We start from the raw sequence: 22,689 nt of genomic DNA on the forward strand, positions 1-22,689 counted from the left end.
TAGAAGGAGTAGAAGTGCCCCACGACGACGCTTTGCTCATTAAAGCGGTAATAGCAAATTACACTATTCACCGTATATTTGTTGACACAGGGAGCTCGGTCAACATTATATTCAAGAAGGCGTTCGATCAGCTGCAAATTGATCGAGCCGAGCTGCTGCCCATGACAACGCCGCTCTACGGGTTCACGGGTAACGAAGTACAGTCGGTCGGACAGATCCGGTTGGCTACCTCACTGGGAAAAGAGCCGCTCAGGAGGACCAGGACAATAAATTTTGTGGTGGTCGACTCTCCCTCGTCCTACAACGTTATTTTGGGACGACCGGCGCTCGGTGAATTCCGAGCGGTCGTCTCAACCTTCCACCAGAAGATGAAGTTCCCCGTCGAAGACAAGGTGGGAGAAGTACGAGGAGATCAGTTAGCGGCTCAGCGATGCTATATAGAAATGATCCGAGCAGAAGCCTGTTCCGCTCGGAAGGCGCCCCGGATCGAGGTACACGCCATAACCGAGAAACCTCCTGCTTTAATTTATGATGAAAAGGAGGAGGTTCATATCCATCCGACCCGATCGGAGGCCACGACTTTTATCGCTTCTGATCTGGAGGAGGAGCAGAAGGAGGAGCTGATCCAATGCCTCCAACGAAATCATGATGTCTTCGTCTGGTCGACACATGAGTTGCCCGGAATTTCGCCGAGCATAGCGCAGCATGAATTGCATGTCCGACCGGACGCTCGGCCAGTGAAGCAGAGAAAAAGAGATTTCAGTGTCGAGCAGAATGCCATCATCCGGGCGGAAGTAGAGAAACTTCTGGAAGCCGGCCACATACGCGAGGTGCAGTTCCCGAGCTGGCTGCAAGTGGAGAGTCTGCATCGACTTTCGGGACTTAAACAAAGCATGCCCCAAAGATTTTTATCCCCTGCCCCGGATAGATCAGCTGGTGGACTCTACGGCCAGCTGCGAGTTAATATGTATGCTCGACGCCTACCAAGGCTATCATCAAGTACCGCTCGCCCGTGAAGATCAAGAAAAAGTTAGCTTCGTGACTGCCGACGGCACATATTGCTACAATGTGATGCCGTTCGGATTGAAGAATGCCGGGGCCACCTATCAACGCTTGATGAACAAAGTGTTCAGGGAGCAGATCGGGCGGAATCTGGAAGTCTATGTGGACGACATTCTTATCAAATCAGTCCGAGCGGCCGATCTCTTCAAGGACATGGAAGAAACCTTCCGAACGCTACGCAAATATGGAGTCAGGCTAAATCCCCAGAAGTGTCTGTTCGGAGCAAAAGGAGGGCGTTTCTTGGGGTACATAGTGACCGAACGGGGAATTGAAGCAAATCCCAGCAAAGTGAAAGCTCTACAAGACATGTCGCCTCCCAGAAATACAAGGGAAGTGCAGCGGTTGACCGGTTGGATAACTGCTTTGTCCAGATTCATCTCCAAAATCGCCGACCGGAGCCTACCATTCTTCAAGATCCTGCGCAAGGCTACTAAGTTCCAGTGGGATGAAGAATGTGACCGAACGTTCGGAGAATTGAAAACATATCTCAATTCTCTGCCTGTACTTGCCAAGCCGATCGGAGGTGAGTCACTTTATATTTATCTGTCATCAACTGAGCATACTGTAGGCTCAGCACTTGTGAGGGCGAGCGGCGAAGAGCAGCCAGTGTATTTTCTGAGCCACATTTTAAAAGATGCTGAATCTCGTTACACCGGGCTTGAGAAGTTGGCCTTTGCTTTGGTTCTAGCCGCTCGGCGCCTTCGACCATATTTCTTGGCTCACACCATCATTGTCCGGACGAACAGCCCACTAGGAAGAGTGCTGTTGAATCCAGAAGCGTCCGGATGGCTCATCAAATGGACGACAGAACTAAGTGAATTTGACATCCAATACCAGCCCCGCTCGGCGATCAAAGCGCAATCCTTGGCTGATTTTGTGACCGAAGTGCAAAAGCCAGAGCCGGAATCTCTGTGGAGAATATATGTGGATGGGTCTTCCACTCGGCTCGGAAGTGGGATTGGAATATTACTGCTCTCGCCTCAGGAAGAAAAGATGCACTTATCCGTCCGGTTGGATTACAAAGCTACCAACAATGAAGCAGAGTATGAGGCCCTCATAGCCGGATTGCAGGCAGCACGGCATGTGGGAGCCGGTCGGATGACACTTTATTCAGATTCACAGCTGTTGAAATCAACAGCGCTCGGCTTAAACTCTACGCTGAAGCCTTTGAAAACTCAAAGCTAATTTACGCGAGGTTCTTATTCGAAGATTCCCCGAACGAGGCAGCCGATGAGTTGGCCAAACTAGCAAGTTCTATAACGCCGGTCATTATCCCGAAGCCAATTGAACAAGTATCTTTGGTGGCACATGTTGACCGGATGGAAGGCCTCATGTTTCCGGACGACTGGAGGGCACCCATCATGGAGTTTTTGCGCTCGGGCACCACTCCTGCCGATCGGGATGAAGCCCAGCTGCTCAGGAAGAGGGCCGGTCGGTTCACACTCATCGGCGATCAGCTCTACAAGAAGGCTTTCTCTCGCCCGCTGTTGAAGTGTGTGAGCTCGGAAGACTCGGCTTACATCCTCCAAGAGGTACATCAAGGATCGTGCGGAGGACATCCGGGCGGACGATCACTAGCCAAGAAGATTTTGCTAGCTGGATACTTTTGGCCGACCTTACAAATGGGCGCCGCTCGGACAGTATCTACGTGCCTTTCATGCCAGAAGTATCACAACTTCTCGCACCGACCGGCAGAGGAGATGAAGACATCAGTCGTTTCATGTCCTTTCGATCAATGGGGAATGGATATTGTGGGTCCATTCCCGATGGCGACCGGGCAGAGGAAATTTTTGCTGGTGGCGGTCGATTATTTTTCCAAGTGGGTGGAGACCGAGCCACTAGCCAGGATCACCGAGCAGATGGTCAAAAAATTCATCTGGCAACACATCATCTGTAGGTTCGGTATCCCTCGCCGATTGGTTTCCGACAATGGGCGGCAATTCACAGGGAAGGTGCTAGAAGATTGGTGCAAAAGCTATGGCATTAAGCAACACTTCACGTCCGTGGCTTACCCCCAAAGCAACGGTCAAGCCGAAGTAGCCAACCGGGAAATTCTCCGTATTCTGTGTGCTCGGCTCAACCACGTGGGAGGAAGTTGGCCGGATGAAGTGCCGGGCGTTTTATGGGCCATCCGGACGACTCCTAAGGAAGCAACCATCTGGTGTACGGCGGCGAAGCAGTCATTCCGGTTGAAGTCGGCGTCGAGTCCGTCCGGGTCCAATTGTACGATGAAGGCAACGCCGATCGGAGGAACATGGAGCTGGATTTGATTGACGAGGAGCGAGCCAAGGCATCCGTTCGGCTGATGGCATACCGTCAACGAATGAAGCACAACTACAACCGCCGCGTCATTCCCTGATCATTCCAGGTCGGCGACCTTGTCTGGAAGAAAGTCAAACCGGTCGGCGACGTCGGCAAGCTTGAAGCTCCGTGGACAGGGCCCTTCAAAATTATCGAAAACCTCCGCTCGGGTGCGTATTATTTGGAGGATGAGGACGGTCGGCAGTTAGATAGGCCGTGGAGCGCGAACCACCTCCAGCCTTACCGGGCGGGATGAAAGGTGTACCACTGTAAATCATCCTGTGTACTTTTTTCGACTGAATACTGGAAATGCAGAAATGAAGAATCAAGAGAACAAATATAAGGCATTGTCAAGAAACGAAGGCCCCGCGTCGTTCGGCCGGAGGTAAATGGGTCGAGCCAAGCGCTCGAGGATCGAAGACCCAGTACCTTCCGGACGGAGGTAAATTATCCGAGCCAAAATGCTCGATGAAGCAGCGCCCGAATAGTGAAGGCCTCTCAGCCGATTGGATTCGCAAGCAAATGACCCGTGCCGTTCGGCCGGGCACAAAGACTGTTCAAGCGCGAGATAAGTTATGAAGGCCAAGGTCGCTCAACCTGGTAAGGAGTTAGCCTTAAAGGCCGTCTAGCCCAGACGTTAAACCGTAGAGCCGCGCCGACCGGCTATAAATAACCGCGCCGACGAGCTCCGTCGTTAAAGATCGAGAGACGAGCCGGCGTCTATAAACGTCCGAGCGGAAGACCGTCTAGGCCAGACGTTAAACCGTAGAGCCGCGCCGACCGACTATAAATAACCGCACTGACGAGCTCCGTCGTTAAAGATCGAGAGACGAGCCGGCGTCTATAAACGTCCGAGCAGAAGACCGACGAGCCCCGTCGTTAAAAATCGAGAGCCGCGCCGACGAGCTCCGTCGTTAAAGATCAAGAGACGAGCCGGCGTCTATAAACGTCCGAGCAGAAGACCGACGAGCCCCGTCGTTAAAAATCGAGAGCCGCGCCGACCGGCTATAAATAACCGCGCCGACGAGCTCCGTCGTTAAAGATCGAGAGACGAGCCGGCGTCTATAAACTCTCCGAGCGGAAGACCGACGAGCCCCGTCGTTAAAAAGCGAGAGCCGCGCTGACCGGCTATAAATAACCGACAAGCTCCATCGTTAAAGATCGAGACGAGCCGCCTATAAACGTCCGAGCGTAAGACCGACGAGCCCCGTCGTTAAAATCGAGCCGCGCCGACCGCTATAAATATCCACCGAGCTCCGTCGTTAAAGATCGAGAGACGAGCCGGCGTCTATAAACTCTCCGAGCGGAAGACCGTCTAGCCCAGACGTTAAACCGTAGAGCCGCGCCGACCGGCTATAAATAACCGCGCCGACGAGCCCCGTCGTTAAAAATCGAGAGCAGCGCCGACCGGCTATAAATATCTGCGCCGAAGACCGTCTAGCCCAGACGTTAAACCGTAGAGCCGCGCCGACCGGCTATAAATATCCGCGCCGTCGAGATCCGACATTAAAGATCGAGAGCGTCCGACCGCTTATGCGACGAAACTAAGGACGCCGAATAACGAGCGTTCGCAAGTACTAAATTGATTAAGTCCGATCGGCCATCAGTTTGCCAATACTTCGTATTCACTGAATGCAAACAGCATAGCTAAGCGCTAAACGATTTCGAGGAAAACAAGTCAACTGATTAACCCGATCGGTCGTCTAGTGTGGACACGTGGAGCTTAACTGATTCTACGAATAAGCACCAAACAGACAAAAAACGGCAATGAAGGGCAAGCAAAAATAGAGACAAAAGAAGACAATTACGCCGATCGGCACATGCAAAAATTTTACATCAGCAGATGAAATACAGAAAGTACTGGGAAGAACTCGCTTCACTCCGGGTCCTCAAAATTAAAAAAGGCGTCCGGGATATTGCCAATCATAGGCAGGAAGGGGAATGCTCCGCGGGAAGGTGCCCCCTCTTCAAATACGCCATGGTGACCTTGATCGCCTCGAGAAAGTTGAGGAGACTTTGCCAACCGCTCCGAGCGGAGGTATTCTTGGCTGCGCTAGGCGACTCGGCCCCTTCCTTGTACTTTCTCAAAGCCGCCGGGAGGCAATTAGCGAGTCCTGGAGAACTTTCTGGTCCACCTCCGCTTTAGTGCGCTCAGCCCATCCCGTTCGGCAGCTAGTTGGGCTTCCAGATTCTTAGATTGCTGATCTAGGGCTCGGACTTCAACTTTCATCTTGTCCAGATCAGCAATCGCCCGCTTCTTCCGGCTACTGGCGCGCTTCACGTCTGCGTCGCGTTTCTTCACCAGGCCTTCAAGTCGAGCCACCTCTGTAGCCAGGTCGGCGGCCTTCTTCTGTTCGGCCTCACAGGCTTGTTTCTCCCACTCGGCCGATGGACCCCCCGAGACTTGGAGTTTTTCCATGAGATCCTCTAGCTCGGCCAGCCGATGGCTAGTGGCAATTTGCTCGGCCCAATGCTGTAAGGGAAACAATAAAATCAGAAACCAAACAGTAGCAGGGCACAAGAAGAAAAATGAACCTACCTGAGTGGCCTGCTGCATGTGGTTATCACCAAGCTGCTTGGGCATCATGAGGGCCACCCTAATCTGAGCGTCCTCAAAAAGCTTGGCGAGCGGACCCCTCAAGGTTATCTCATGAACGGGGCTTGAAGGCCGATCGGCAGATAAAAAATATTCCTCCGATGGGAATCGAAGGGTAGTCTTGACGGTCGAGTGGCCGGCCGGCACTTCCTCAGCCTCAGTCGCCTGGCTCGAAGACTCCCCAATAGTTGAAGTTTCGCCCAACCGTCGTAAGCGACGACGAGTCAGTGGAGGAGAGCCAGAGGGCTGTGCGGTGGGCGAGGCCATTGAGGTCCCGATCTGCGAAGGCGTGCGATCTGGCGAAGCGACCTCGATCGGCGCCTGTGGTTCGCCTTCTCGGGTCGGCGGAAGGCTGGGGTCTCTTCGACGTTTCCGTCGAACTTCCCGTGGTGAATCCCCGGCCTGGGGGACTCCCAGCTCGGCTGGGGCAGAGGAAACAGGATCCGCCTCAACCTCTGTTGAAGCGGATGGAGTAACTTCTGTTTCAGGGGCGGACTGCGTCCCCCCCTCTCCTGTAGCTGCCGGGCGGCTGGGGATTAGACCCCGCTCGACGAGTTCTTTTTCAGATGATCAGTAGCCTTGGAGCGCCACATGACTTCAGCTGCAGTAGAAAAAATTAAAATCAGTTAGACAAAAAAAGGCGAAGTGAGTAAAGAGTCCTTACTCATGCGGTAGGGAAGATTGGCCCGAACGGGAGATAATCCAAAAATGTACAACACCCCCTTGAGAAGCAACTGGTCGATTTTGTACCGCTGACCGGACAACCAGTTTGCCGCATGAAGGTAGGCTGGATTGCTTCTGAATTTGCCGAGCTCCGGCTGGGTCGGCACAGCGGTCTGCCATTTGGTTCGGAATGCTGGCCGCTCGGGAAGTCGTATATAGAAGAAAAACTCCTTCCAGTGCTTGTTGGAGGTCGGCATATTATCAAAAAATTTGAAGCCTATTCTACTTTGGAAAATAAAGGTGCCCAACTCGGATTGTTTGGGGTAGAAGAAGAAGTGGAATATTTTGGGGTCAAGTGGAATACTATGCAGCCTAAAGAGGACGACCACCCCACTCAGCAGCCTAAAGGAATTCGGCACAAGTTGGCCGAGCGGGATGCGGAAATAATTACAAACTTCCAAAATAAATGGATGGGTAGGAAATCTAAGGCCGCCCTGGAATTGGTCTAGAAAAAAGCAAATGGTACCGATCGGCGGGTTATGGGGCCGATCGGTCGGGTCGGCTATAACTATTTCATGGTCGTCCGGGATCCCGTACGTCCGAACAAGACGCCGAGCGCCCTCCTCGTCAAATTTACTTTCCATACTCATATACCATGGACCGTGAACATGGGTAATGGGTTCGGAAGAGCTCGCCATCTTGAAAAGACAAAAGGATAGCAGCGAAAGAGAGGTGAAACGATTAGGAAAGACCTGGTAAGCGAGGAAAGAAGGCTCACTAAGAAGGAGATGGGCGGAGAAGATCGCCAGTGAGATGGTAGCCGCCGAAAAACGGGAACTGGATCGCCGGAGGCTGCAGCAGCAGAGGAGTCAGGAGGACAAAGCACGAGCAAAGATGCGGCAGAGGAGGAGGACTAAGGCTTTATACGGCCAAAGTCGATTGGCCTCCACCGTCCGATCCAGGTCACGGGAAACAAGGACGTCATCGGGCCGTCCATTTCAAAACAATCGGCGTCCCATCGTACGGATCATCACCGCCACGCGAGAAGAGCCACGTGGCGCTCTGTCACCAGGCGCAATTAATGCGCCCATACCGCGCATGCTTCGACTTAATGAAAAGGATTTGCGTGATTTTTGAGAAGATTTAGACAAGCAAACATCTACGTGGAGCACCAAGACATTCAAAACGAAGAGCCGAGCGGCTGAATTTGGCATAAGGGCCGAACGGCTCAAGGGATATTATAAGCGACGGTAAGGTGACGACTGCCCGCTCGGACACATAGTCCAGTCAGTCGGACTCACTGCCTCCTTCGACTAGACTTGAAAGGGAGGCAAGTGATCCGGCGGTGAGAAATGGGGGACCCACTTCCTGAAGGATCCCAGCCTGAGGACAGATGGAGGACTGACTAAGCGGGTAAGGGCCGCGTCGAGCAGTTGAGCAAGTCCGAGCGGAGCCAGATATAACCCAGCCATAGGCTTGGGTTTCCGACGCCAAGGCGGGAGGACTGAAGGGCCGAGCGGGTGTCTGCCCGGCTGGAACCGAAGGGCCGAGCGGGTGGTCCGTTCGGCCAGGATAAGGGCGAGGATACAAAGGTCAGCCGAATGGCCTATTCGTTCGGCTCGGGATACGGGATGTCAGCAAAGACCTGCCTAATGATTATGCCGTACACAAGACTTCACGACAGAGGATCTAGCCGTTACATCATGGAGAGGTTGATACAGTAGCGGTATGGCCTTATGGATGCCCTTCTGACAGACCCATACCTGGGCATGGTCGAAAGCAGGTGATTGCTTTGATTGGCGCGCCCAGGCTCCTTCGAGAAGTCTATATAAGGTCTCCATTTCTTCACCGGAGGTAGACAGGTCTTCTGTTTCTAAGCCACCTCTTTGTTATTCCTCGCCTGACTTGAGCGTCGGAGGGCCGTTGCCGGGACACCCCTCCCGGCTCGGTTTTGTTGCAGGTTCGCCGGAGCACTCGAGGATCCAGCAAGGAGCGCCACATCCCCAGCGTTCGTTGACCCCTGGTTCGGACAGGATCAATAAGCAATAACTAGATCATCTCCAAGGTCAATTAGGCAAGTATCAAGCATAGATAAATACGAGTAGATTTAAGGTAAAATGACCTAATCCATTAATTAAAAAATTATACACTATGTTCAGTAAACTATAGAGACCAAGAAAGAAGTACTTGTCTTTATCTATAGTTCGTATCAGAATAATCTCATGTCATGATGTCGGTCTCAAAATCAGAGTCCTGCATCAATATGTGTTATATAGCTAATTTCATATGCATCAATTAACTAACCTAAATACTAAAACCAAATAGATACACTTATTCCCTTTAATTAGGTTAGGGTTTTTAATCATAACCATAACCCTAATCCATTCATTAATTGATCCATTTGTTGTCTCACTCCATTAAGTCGTTCACCTATATAGGTAATCCACCTAATTAATCTCAACATCAATTTAATGATTCAATTAATCACAATATCATTTTAACTAACAAATCTAATGCAGAAAATGAAATTTGATACTAAATACATCTTCCCATCATCAACTAATTTATCAGTCCAATGAATTTGTAAATCCATTTAATCACACAATTCATTAACCTAATGCTTCACTCAATTTAAAATTTACCAAATCCAATCCTTCTAATTCCAAGAGGTGAGGTCCAGCTTGAAATCCTAATGTCTCTTTGTACTTGAAATTCTGGATCCGTCACTGATTTACATTACGCCTGAGACAAAATCCTCCATTAATGAAAGTTTGTAGGTTAGATTATCTAGTCACTATCTAATTAATATTTGAAAAAAAAAATGTTGTTTTGATATTTTAAAAAATAAGAGTCCTTTTCAAATAATTCTAATAAATAAGGATGTTTATTAACCTTTCTTCGAAATTCAGCATTAATGAAAGTTCATAAATTAAACTGCCATTTAGTAGTTAGTATCTAATTAATGTTTGAAATAAGGGCGTTATTTTGATATTTTAAAAAATAAGAGTGTTTTTAAAATAATTTTAATAAATATGGATATTTTGTCTAAAAAAATAAATAGATAAATATTTAAGGAATAAAATTTAATCATTCGGCGAAACCAAATCTTTTTCTAATCATATTTGTGGCGGGTGAAGACCAATTTCATAATTGGTTGACACATGTATTAATGAAAAATAAAGAACAAAGGTGTCCTATTTGATTTTCTCATGTTAAAATGATATGATTTAATTTAGTTAATAAATCTATATATAAAACACTTTTATATCAATTTTTTATTAATTTATCGATATCACTCTAAAAATATAATCAAAATTGATCCTCTTCGAGAGTCGAGGCGATGGACGCTGGGGCATGATGCTCCTATTGTTTGTTGACGAACTCCGAGTCCAAGTAACCTACAACACAACAGCGTCAGTGCCGAGCCAGGGAGGGGTTCCCCGGCAATGACCCTCCGACGCTCAACTCAGTCTCCGGCAGTGTATAAGCGAGGAAGCAAAGAAGCAGAGTAATAGTAGCTATAGTAAAGTGTGTCTACCTCCGTCGAAGCTTTGAGCCCTTTATATAGGGTTTCGGGGAAGCGCGTGCATGCTTCTCGAGGCATGCACGCTTCTCCAAGCTTTTCCTGAAAAGATATGTCAGGAAAGTGTCCCTGACACCATACCTCAATGACCCGGGCATATCTCTGACATGATAGTGGAAGCTTCCGTCGTACAATCATTTGCCTGTCCATGCCGCCAACCCTGTTGTCTATCGGTGGCGTGATTTCCCACGACGATATCGGCTGATTCTCCTTTTGTCTGTTAGTGGTCTGAGAGGGATGGTCGCTCGACCAACCCTTGGCCGTTCGGGTGGTCTAGCCCTTCGACCGAGCGGAGTGGCCGCTCGACCAACCTTCCACTGTCAGAGTCTCGTTGCGTTGTGATCCTTTTTCTCCGGCTCCGATGTTCGATGTAAGTCCGAGCGAGCTAGCCGCTCGGTGTATGTCTTACTTTGAGCGTCAGAAGCTTGGTGCCTAGCTGAGCTATGGTGATATCTGATTGGTACTTCTTTGTCCCGGTTGGGCGAGTGAGTTGTCCGACCGGACAACGACACATGGATGTTGACCACTTAGACTTGGACTTCCACCGTGGTAGTGACCTTCTGCAGAGCGGGGTCCGACCTTACCACCGGATCACGTGTCTCCCCCTCAAGTCTAGTCGAAGGAGGCTGCAAGTCCGACTGACTGGACAATTTAAGTCTAGAGATCGGTTGGCTGATCGACCCTGAGACTGATCAGACTCCTCTAGGTCTACCGAAGAGTGGGTTGGCAGCGGGACTGACCCTACGGCCCGCTCGGCACTTCGCGGTTTCTTCGCTGGCGTCCTTGGGCAAGTGCGGTCAACGTTGACGTCGTCCGAATCTCTTCGAAATTCGTGTAAATCATCTCCATTAAGGCTAAGCATGCACCCACTCTGAGTAATGGCGCCCTTTAAATGCAAACCAGTGGGGGAATGCCACGTGTCTCCACCGCAGCCGCCGCACATCTGAAGTGACAGGCGTTGATGTGACGTCTGACGATTTGAATTCTACGATTAGATTTGCACTCCGATTTTTGTGACCTAGATAGGACGGCTCTGGTCGGCCGAGCCTAATCTTTATAAAGCCGTAGTGTCGACTTCTTCTTCAACCTTGGCATCTTCTATGATAGTGCTCTGGTGACTCCCTGTGCGTGACCTGCTCCGACGATTCTCAGTCTCCTCTTGCGGCAGCTTTTTCCTTGTGTAAGCCTTCCCGAGCTTTCCTTTCGTCGATCTATCGTGGTTCTTTTCTTTTCTTTTAATCCCACGCTGCTTTCCAATGTTTGTTTGGTGTTTTTCCACCCTCTTCTCTTTGCCGACCTTGTATCCTCGTTTTCCGGCGATGGCCAACTCTACACGATCGTCAAATCCCGCCCCTGGCCTCTGGTACACTACCGTGGAGACCAGGTTCAACGCGGGTGACGCCGAGAGCCTTAAAAATGTTTTCAAACTCCCTCTGACCACGAAATCATTCTGGCCTCTCCGTCTAATCAGCCAAATGACCCATCGACTGACGCTATCTGTCTGTTCAAAGACCAACTTGTGGTCGGGCTCCGCTTTCCCATCCATCCCTTCATCCTTGAAGTTTGTAATTACTTCCGCGCCCCCTTCCGCAACTCATCCACAATTCTTTTCGCTTGTTGTGCGGTGGTGTCGTGTTGTTCTAGCTACACGACATCCCCCTAACCCCTCAAGTCTTTCATTATTTCTATTATCCCAAGTAGTCCGAGTGAGGGACCTACCTTTTTCAATCTCAGGTTGGCCTAGTATTTTTTGACAAAATGCCAACTTCCAATAAACATTGGAAGGAATATTTTTTTCTTTCTGCGGCTTCCCAAACGGCCGAGCTTTCGGACGCGCTAACAGGTCAGACTGCCCCCTCAGCCAGATCTAAAGAAGTACAAGAGACGATCGGATTATCTCCATGCAGCGAATATGCTGGCCGATCAGAAATACGACATCCATAAGCTACTGCTGAAGAGTGTTATGTATATCTTTGGGTTGAGTCCGATCCGCGCGAGGCTCTCGAGCGGCTTAGGTATGAGATTTCTTATCCTTTTCCTCAGAATCTAACTGATTTCTTCTTTTCTTTTGCAGCTTAAATCATGATGTGAGCATGTGCGACCAGTCTGACCAAGCTCAAGGACGCTGAAATCGAGGCAACTACAGCAAAGGAAATGGCGAGCCTCAGCTGACGCCGATTGGCTCCCACAAAGGCACTCTGGCGGAGAGCGGGGGGACGCCTACTGTGGGCGAAGGCGACACCGGTCGGACGACCAGTATAGAGGTGGCGAGTGATCCACTCCCCTCTGGAGCGCAACCCGCCGCCCAGACCGGAGGCTCGGGGTCTTCAGGTGATGACGAGCCACTCATCAAGCGCAAGAGACATCGTATGGCCACACCTTCCTGATCCCCCACCTCGGTCGTGAGACCCTCCGAGTGAGGGGGTACATCGTCTCCTGCGATCGTCCCTGAAATAGTGGAGGCCATTTCATCCGATCGGACACCCTCCTTGGTCGATCTGTCGTTGGATCCTATCACCGCGAGATCGATCGCGTCTCTGCCTCCGTCCCGAACCTAACGGAGGCCACTGTGGTCCAGGATCGATCTTGCATCGACTGCTGCTCCTTCCAGTCCGGTGGTCTCCTCCTCATCGAACCCGAAAGGCCGACGATCGGTGACCGCGACCCTCAACCTTCCAAGGGAGGACTATCTTGAGCAGTGCGCCCACCCGACCATCCCCGAGCATAAGATTCTGATCTGCGGGCCACTTGTCGGAATTTGGGAGGAAGCGAGGGCCCTAGAGGCTACTATGTCCCCGGGACAACTCGGCAACAACCACCTGCAGATGTCTACCGGGGTATGTATTTCGCTACCAATCCACTAATTACCTCTGATTAACGCTAAAATTTTTCTATTCCTTTGTAGTACTAGGTGGAAAGCGTGGTCATGTGCCAACGACTCGCCTTTGTGGAGGAAGAGCTGAAGAAGTTCAAGCTTTAAGGCGGCGCATCCTCTTCCCAAGGGCCATCACTCGCCGAGCTGCAAGCCGATTTGGAGAAGGCCAACAAACTCTTGGAGGCCGAGCGAAAGAAGTCCGCCGACCAGGCTATCATGTTGGGTCAGCTCGAGGGACAGGTGAAGACTTATGACAAGAAGATCGAGCTGGCCACAACCAGAAAAAACTGTGCCATTGCCGACCTGGAATTGAAAAACTAGGAGGCTCGGTCCTTCGCCCAGAAACTCAAGGAGGCGGAAGACTTACTGGCCACTGAGCGAGACGGTCGCTTGGCTGGGGAAGTTGCTCTTCGGGGGCAAGTGCAAACCCTCGAAGACACTCTGGAAGCTTCTCGCGCTGCTCTAAAGACTTACCAGAAGGCTGAGCAGAGCCAATTTGAATGATGAAGAAGGAGTACCTCCACTCGAACAAATTTACTGAAAAAGTCATCCATCGGATCGTCCGGGCCTTTGAGCTGGCGATCGACGAGACACTTGGTCAGCTGAAGGCGAGCGGTCACCTCCCCAAAGCCCTGACGGATGGCGTCATCAACCGTAGCCAACTAAACGATTCGATGCCCGACGACATTTTCGAGTATCTTGAGTGAGGTAGTCCTGTAAGAGTTTTTCTTTTTCAAGTCTGAATGTATGTCCGCCGCTTGGCGGTGCCCCTTTTTGATTAATGGATATTCGCCTGTTCGGGGAACTTTCTTTTTATAATTCTCCTTATATGTTTGCCCTCGCTCCTTCCGGTCGGCAATAAGTACTAGTCTCCCTTTGCCTTCAACGAAGCATTTGACAACATGGCCTCGAGCGGGCAGAATATTCGAGGGTTCGGGTTGTCGTTTAACCCTAGATGAATTCAGTTGTTCTCTTGAGTTTAAGGTCGCCACTCGACTATTGTTGGACGCATGGGTTTAACGTCGCCGCTTGACGATTTGAAGAAGTCCAGAGTTTAAGGTCGCCGCTTGACCATTTGTGGAGACTAGGGTTTAACGTCACCACTCGACGATTTGGTGAAGACGTGAGTTTAAGGTCGCCGCTTGATCATTGGTAGAAGCTAGGGTTTAACGTCGTCGCTCTACGATTTGGCAAAAATGTGAATTTAAGGTCGTCGCTCGACCGTTGGTGGAGACTAGGGTTTAACGTCGCTGCTCGACGATTTGGCGAAGACGTGGGTTTAAGGTCGCCGATCGACAGATGGTGGAGACTAGAGTTTAACATCACCGCTATACTAATTCAATTGATCAGATCTACTTAGCTTAGCTACAGAATGGAAATCGGTAAAGGATCAGAAACTCCAAGAAACCTCCCTTTAAGCTCTGTTGAATGTGAATAATGCCGATCAGGAACCTCCCTCGATCAGGTATGCGGCGGTGAAGCAAAATCAAAATCACAGCTGAAGAAACCTCCCTTCTGCCACTCTCTGATCTCGAAGGATGAACGCCGACAGCTCGAGATCACCGTCGGAGAAGAAGCTCATCTCCCGGATCTGGAATGTGGAACGGAGCCTCAGTATCATGGAGAAGAAGATGGTGAATAGTGTAGAAATCGCGAACACGCCGAGCCCAGCGAAGACTGTAGCTTCTCACAGCTTTTAAACCTCTCCCAATCTGATCCAACGACTGAGAATGCTCGGAGCTAAATCAACGGTGAAAGATCGCCTGAAATATGATCCAACAGTACTGATCTTCATCTACGATCCATATCTACTCCTTATTAGATTAGATGGTCCGGATCTTCAATGGATGGTGTAGATCTACTCCAATCTTGAATGAACGACTACGATTGTTCTAGAGCTTGATCGTCTCGTTAAAATTCTGATCCGAGCACAAATTTGGCTCTAATTCATCTCAGTCCAAGAACCTTTGATGCCAACAAAATAACAATCAAATATTAGCATCAAATAAAGCCGTAATGCAATAATTTGTAATTAAGCCCAAAATCGATACAATTAGGGCTGTAAATGAACCAAGCGTTCGTGAACAAGCTTGGTGTTCGGCTTGGTAAGAGCTTGTTTATGTTCGTTCAATATACATTAGATTAACTAAACAAACAAGCTTGAACAACTCGTTAAGCTAAACAAACAAGCTTGAACACATATGTGTTAAGCTCGTTAACGTTCGTGAACAATGTTCGTGAACAATGTTCACGAACAATATTTATTAATAAAATTCTTTTCAATATGCTAAATAAACAATAAAATAAAATAAAATAAATAAATAAATTTAAATTATCAATCTTAATAACCAATCAAATAATTAAAAGTTTTAAACAATCAAACAAGCTTGAATTGAGAGCTTGATAACATCTAAACGAACCAAGCTCAAGCCAAGCTTGAATTGAGAGTTTGATAACATCTAAACGAACCAAGCTCAAGCCAAGCTTCAAACATGCTCAAGCTCATAAAAAATAAACCAAGCCAAGCTTGAACACTCATTTCAAAAGTTTGGTTCATTTTAAGCTCGGCTCGGCTCGGTTATCTTATCAAACAAGCTTGAACACCCCAAATTTCGGCTCGGCTCGGCTCGGCTTGTTTTACAGCCCTAGATACAATGCATAAAAATGTGATGTAAATATGGAAGAAGGGTCAATCGGGGAGACGGACAAAGAAGTAGTCCTCTTTCCAGTGCTTATTTGAGGTGGGCATTTTGTCAAAATAAACAACGCCTACTCAGGTTTAAAAAAGAAAGGTGTCCGGCTTAGAAAACTTGAGGTAGTAGAAGTAGTGGAAAAGGCAGGGCAAAAGGAGAATGTCATACACATGGAATAGTATCATTACCCCGCACAATAACTTAAATGAATTAGGTACCAACTGGTGCAAGGGAATGTGAAAATATTGATAAACTTCAAAGAAGAAGGGATGTATAGGAAAGCACAGATCATTGCAAAATTGATCTTTGAAGAAAGGGAGAAAGTCGTTTGAAGGCGTCTGAGGGCGAGCATAGGCAGAAGGAATGCCAATTTGATAATCGTCGGGAAAATGATAAGTTAGTTTCATTTTGGTCGATCTCATCACCATTAAATTTGAACTCGATGGATCGAGCTATACCACAATCCAGGGACAGCAAGGGATGGGGAAGGAGAGCATGCCATGGAACGAAGGTCGGAAATCAAAGATCGAAAGGGGGAAAGGAGAAGGAGCTTACTGGTAAAGGATCGCCAGCGACGAGCAAAAACAGAAAATGAAGAGATGAAGGCTGCACAGTGAACAGAAAAGAGAATGAAGGGTTTAAAAACCTTAGGGATGGTTGTCCTGGGTCGTCCAATTCAGGGCTTTGGAAAATGAGACTTAATCTTGGTCGTTGAGTTTGAAAAGGCAGTCGTCGCATCAAAGTCTAATAGTTGCCTATCACATCACACATGTGGCGCCAAGAAAAAGTGACATGTGACATTCAATTACAGGTGACATTAATGAGGAAGGAGAAAGCATGATTAAAGGGCATGACCAAGCGTGCTTTGCATTAATGATTAGGAATTTGAACAATTTCCGAGAAGTTACGGTGATGTTAGCGGCAATTAAAAGACACTAGGTGGGGGTGAGCGCTCGGAGCAGAGATCAGAAGGAAGTTAGAAAATGGCTAAGTGTTGTCCAAGATAGATCCTAGCGGCACCAACCTCGGAGTATGAATAGCCAATTGGAAGAGTGACCAAAAAGAAGTTCAAAGATGGCTAAAGCGCATGTCATAGCCAAGCAACAGCTCTAAACCCTAGCACCTCCAGTCAGAGAAAAGGTAGTTAGTCAACGAACAGTAGGAGGCAAGACAAGAGCACATCATAGCCGAGTGGCGGCTCTAAGCCTTGAAACACCCAATCGAGACGAAGAGTTGTAGAACATACTAATCGTCCAGTCAGTCGTATCTGCAGCCTCCTTCGACTAGACTTGAGGGGAAAGCTCGTGATGTGGTAATAAAAAAGAGCTTATAGAAGATGGATCAAAGCAGGAAAGAACGGCTGACGTGGAGGTCAGAGTAAAAATAGTCAAAGTGCAAGTCACCCAGACGGGCGTATGGGGTCGAACGGACCACATGGTCGAACGGACATGGCTATTTGGATGGCCAGCCGAAGGGAGCCTGTGATGGTGGTAAGGGACAAAGCATAAATCCCCAGGATCCTCATCCAAGCCGGACGCTATAGATGGTCGGATGAAAGGTAGCCCTTCGACAACTAAAAAGTCGAATAAAGGGAGGTAGCTGTGTTCAGTATAACCGAGCGGGGACGTCCTTGCCAAGCGGCCTCCGGTCGGCCTACAGTAGGATCCAACTACATATCTCGTTGTATCCTTTTGGAGGTTGGTGCCTCTAACAACAAAGCATGTCCAACAAACAAATCGTACTTTAGAAACTTTCCGCTTATCACATCAGAGATTTGCATGATCGCTCAAGGAAAGGTGCCAGAGACACTTTTTTACTTGTCTTTTCCTAGGATGCTTTGGAAAACATGCATGCGCTTTGGGATGTATGCCTAGACACTACAGTGACACTATAAAAGGGAATTCCCATATACAGGCGGAGGTATGCACAACTTTATTATTCGACACGTTTTTTTGCTACAACACTTCTACTATTCTCCATTGTGCCGGGAACTGACTTGAGCGTCGAAGGACCAATGCTGGGAACCCCTTCTTGGATTGACACTAACGCATTTTGTGTTGCAGTACTGCATGAAGTCTTCGCCTCGTCAACCTTCGAGTCACCTCCCTAGCATATTATCTTCTTCGCTTTCGGACATAATCATTAGATATAAAAAATTAAATTGATTTTTTATGAGGGAGAGTTCGTTATAATAGCTTGCTGCTGGGATTTTCAAGCATCGCCCTTGTGTTATACTATTGCATGAATCTGACACACTCTTACCATACATTGTATCATTACATGAGCTTGATATACTTTTACCAAGTCCAATTTATAAGTCTAGATACTAATTTATACATATTTATGTATTATATTATACCTGTAATAGGTGTACGGAACAACTAGTATATAGATGATAGCCTACATATGACATATGCACAAGAAAAAAAAAACTAATAATAAAAAATAAAAGAAAAAAGAAAAAGAAAAACAATGCCTAAGAGGTGTGGATGCAAGCCCGCATGTTATAGTTCGGATCCTCTGTACTCATTTCTCTTTGTCCCCGTGTCCTATTGCTGATCGGATGGATCAGATTAAATCTCAAGGTATCATGACACCTTTAAAATATATGCAGTATCTTCGTGATGTACAAAACATCCTTGAGATTTAATCTGATCCATCCGATCGATAATAAGACACGGAAACAGAGAGAAATGAGGACAGAAGATCTGAACTACACGTGTTACGGGTGCCCCGACCAGATAGTCGCTCATGCGCGTCACGTACGGTTACTCGTATAGGGTAACGACCTCTGCACATAAGAATATTACCCTACTTTATGATGTTCCCAAAGACTTTGTGAGAACTAAGTATAAAAATTAAACGAGCTAACTTGACTTTAATTTTATATTATTTAAACTTGTTTGATAAAACAGCAGACCAAGCTAAGTCAGTTTGTCCTACAATTGACATTTTATTTCAGTATGATCCTGGGCCTTGTCATTCTGTTTCATTCTCCTTGCTTCAAACTAACCAAATTAATACTGGGAGTGCAAATTTGACATATATGAAAACGCGTATTGTGGCAGTGATTTTCATGTGTGGCAATCAAATTTATCACATCTTAATTTTGAAGCCTTAGCTTATTAAAAAGATATCAAAATGTCTATTAAAACTTGTAGCAAAAAAAAAACTTATTAAAACTTTGTTAATCTCACTGAAATATAACAATTGCTCCAGAATTGATGTATATTCAAAAGCAAACTAAACTCATTCGCATTAAAACTTGCCCATCTCCATGAATATATACTTTGTCTTTGAACAACCTAAAGAACTTCCAGAAAAATTAATCAATAACTGCAAAAAATCTAAAACAAAGATCTTTTTAAAGTTCTTTTCAGTGAAATAGTTTCCTTAAAAGGAAACATAGAAGATTTTAGTAGCAGTTACTACACAGAACACTGATCATTAATTAAACACTGATTTAAATCTCGCAAGGAGATTTGTATTAATTAAAACGCTAGCACGACTTGGTCGTCGGTGGTGGCGGCGGCGGCGGCGGCGGCCGGTCGATGAAGTCGAACATGTCGGGAGGCAAGTCGTCGAAGAAGAAGTTGTCCGGTGGCAACGCCGTCTCCTGCTCCGACCTCTTCACTCCGAAGAAGGGTAGCTCCTCGGGGAGGAGCTGATCGCAGAAATGTGGGTCCTGGCACTGGTAGAGAGCGAGGTCGGGCGGTAGGCCGAGCAGCGGCTGAGGGAGGAGGTGGTGGTCGAGGTCCGGCTGCGAGGAGGCGGCGAGGAACAGGCTGCAGGGCTCGGGCCCGGCGGCGAGGAGTGGCGGCGGCGCGTCGAATTCGAGCATAGAAGGACAGCAGCTCAACGGGTCCGGCATTGGAGGCAGGTCGATGACCATGCAACGGTACCCGGAGTCGTCCTCGACGCCGTCGAACAGGTGGAGATGATCGGAGCACGGATCCTAATTGTCAACCGAAAGAATTAGAATTCCAAAAACTCTACTCTGGATTTCTGAATCTTTAATGTAAAATTAATCGATTAACCTGCATTAGAATTTGTGAAGCAGATGCATATTGATCCTGAGGAGGAGGAGGAGGGGGTTGAAGAAGGCTCTGTTTCCCCTGAGACGACGTCGTCGCCGCCGTCGTCGTCAAGGTGGCGGTCGACTTAGCGGTGGAGGCGGATTTGGGAGGCAGAGGAGTGCGCAGAATCCTGGCGAGTCGCTTCTGCCTGGTACTCCAGAAGTTCTTGACGTCGTTGTCGGTGCGGCCGGGCAAGTAGGTGGCGATCCTCGCCCACTTGTTCCCCAACTGCGCCTGCAGTTCGATCACCACCCGCTCCTCCTCCGCCGAGAACTTGCACCCTCTGCAAATCATTAATCCAAAAAGGGTAAAATAGAAACATCGATCGAGACGGACGATACGTAGAATCTCGAAGCACGCACGCACGCACGCACGTACGTCTTGAGGTCGGGCTTGAGTTTGTTGACCCAGCGGAGGCGGCAGGACTTGCCGGTGCGGGGGAGCAAGCCTTTGGATCGAATGGAGCTCCAGTCGCGGGGGCCGTTCTTCCGCACGTAGTCCACCAGGATCTCGTCCTCCTCCGCTGTCCACGGCCCCTTCCTCAACGCGCTGCCGCCGCCGCAGCCTGCCCTGCTGCTCTGGCCGCTGTCGCTGCCGTTGCTGCTGCTGCTGCTACCGCCGCCGCCGCCGCCGCCGCCGCTTAACCGCATCAATCGACTCTGCATGGTACGCTGTTATGGTTTCTTGTTGCAGAAGATCAAATAGTGGTGTTGAATTAGATGGAGAGAGGGAGGAGGGAGGAGGAAGGAGGGGGATTCAAATTAGCGTCGTCCCCATGATCATGTAACTTCAAAAAATAACCGTCCCACTTCCCTATTTTTCCGCCCACGTCCCATTAATTTTGATATAAATTAATTATTTATATATATGTGTGTATATATAGTAGATAATATAAAAATAATAATAAAAGTGATGCAGATTTTATATTATTCAATAAAAATAAAAAACTATTCGAGCCAAGCAAACCAATTAAGTCGAGTGGCGACATTGTCTGTCCGGTCGGGCACAACCACTCGGTCAACCCTAGTGGGCCCAAACGACTGCTCTAAGAAAGTTCGTCATTAAGGTTGATAGTCAAGCAGCAACTCCTCGGACTGCTACTCCCGAGCGGGAGACATGTCCGGTTGGATAAAAGGCAGCCCTCCGACAGTAGTACAACCGAACGGAAAACTAGATAATGATTCTATGCATTACCTCCGGACGGGGACTACTCGGCCAAGGAGCGATCAATCGGCCCATGTGTACCTACTAACTATCTCATCATATACTTTTTGAAGTTTGTGCCCTTGATAGTGAAACATGTCTAGTAGGCAAATTGTACTTTAGAAGTTTTCAAACTGTCACATCATAGAGTTCTATGGCTGCTTAAGAAATGGTGTCGAAAATATTTTTTAACCTGTCTTTTCCTAAGACATATAGGAAAATGTGTTTATGTTTTGAGATGCGTGCACGAGCACTTCAGTGATATTATAGAAGAGAGTTCCTATCTACAGATAGAGGTATGCGTAACTTCATTTTCTATACGCTCTTGCTATAGTTTTCTATTTTTCTATTTATTGGAAACTGACTTGAACGTCAAAAGGTCATCATCGACAAAATTTTTCTGACTTGGTACTAACGACTTTGCATTGCAAGTTTATGTGAAATCTTCGTTTCATCAATTTTCTAGCTATATCTTTAATTTATCATCAACAGGAGAAGGAGAAGGAGAAGGAGAAGGAGACGGAGAAGGATAATCATCAATTCAAAGGTGACAAAAGAGAGAAATATTTTACCGAGTTGATATTCGAATACTCTTATCATAAATGGCGGATCGAATCTCCGAGGGATCTAACATGCTGGGTGAACATTCCATTAAACTATTTTTATTATTAAAATCAAATAAATAGAATCAATAAAAAATATATTAAAATAAAACTCAATATAATACAGGTTTATGTTTTAAATTAGTACTTTTATAAAATTTTATTTTAATAAAAAAAAACTTTTTAAAAATTCAAAATCGAAGTAGAATCTATTTAATCAAAATAATTGATATTTTTTTAAAATTAAAATTATACTTTTGAATTAATCCAACTATATTTCCTAAATTATTTTGGTTTTGAAGTTTTGCTACGGTTCTAAAAAAAAACTGATAAATCCAGTTAACTTTATTAACTAGTCCGGGATGAATTGTAGATATTTGGATAATAATTTGAATATTTTACCATTGCATCATAGTCCCGGGGTAAAAACAATGATAAATCTAATTAGTCTCATTGAGTATTCCTGAGGTGATCGGTTCGTTCCTACAGAATTGATAACTAGAATAAATTGAGAAGTACTCATGACTGACGGTCAAGAAGCCTATCATCTTTTAATTATACAAATATTTAAATAATAACCCAAATATCCTATCGCTATACCATAGTTTCGAGATGTTATATGTAAAATAGAACAAAGGTGGATAACTACGTCAATTCACAGTAGGGTTGAGCTCGGCTCGACTCGATTTAAGTTAGCTCGGCTCGAGCTTGAGCTCGATCAATCTTATAAATTTAAGCTCGAGCTTGGCTTGATCATAATCCTTGGCTCGAGCTCGACTCGAAAAGCTCGAATTAAATTCAAACTTTCAAGCTCGAGCCAGAGTCATAACCTAAGCCAATTTTACTGTAATTATTATATTGAAAATCAAACAATAACAACTTTAAATAAATAATGACCAAATTCATCCCTAAAACTAAACATCAAAACATCAATTATTCATCTTGAGATTTAAAAAAAAAAAAAAAAACCCTACTTGAACATCACAAATTCACAACACACATATCTCATATTCTTAGTCTCAAATAATTAAAAAA

The 22,689-nt window shown here is 47.1% G+C and overlaps 1 protein-coding gene across 1 annotated transcript; it reads right to left on the minus strand.

The window, feature by feature from the left end:
* Positions 1–19,272: 19,272 nt before the first annotated feature.
* On the minus strand, positions 19,273–20,514 carry LOC122011223 (probable transcription factor MYB58). The gene is made up of 3 exons (XM_042567623.1): positions 20,228–20,514; positions 19,811–20,132; positions 19,273–19,728 (listed from the first exon to the last, which is right to left on the minus strand). The coding sequence occupies exons 1-3, from the start codon at positions 20,512–20,514 to the stop codon at positions 19,273–19,275; spliced, it is 1,065 nt and encodes a 354-aa protein (XP_042423557.1).
* Positions 20,515–22,689: the final 2,175 nt, after the last annotated feature.

The sequence above is a fragment of the Zingiber officinale genome, chromosome 8A, assembly GCF_018446385.1.
Source record: "Zingiber officinale cultivar Zhangliang chromosome 8A, Zo_v1.1, whole genome shotgun sequence".
NCBI classification, from domain to species: domain Eukaryota; kingdom Viridiplantae; phylum Streptophyta; class Magnoliopsida; order Zingiberales; family Zingiberaceae; genus Zingiber; species Zingiber officinale.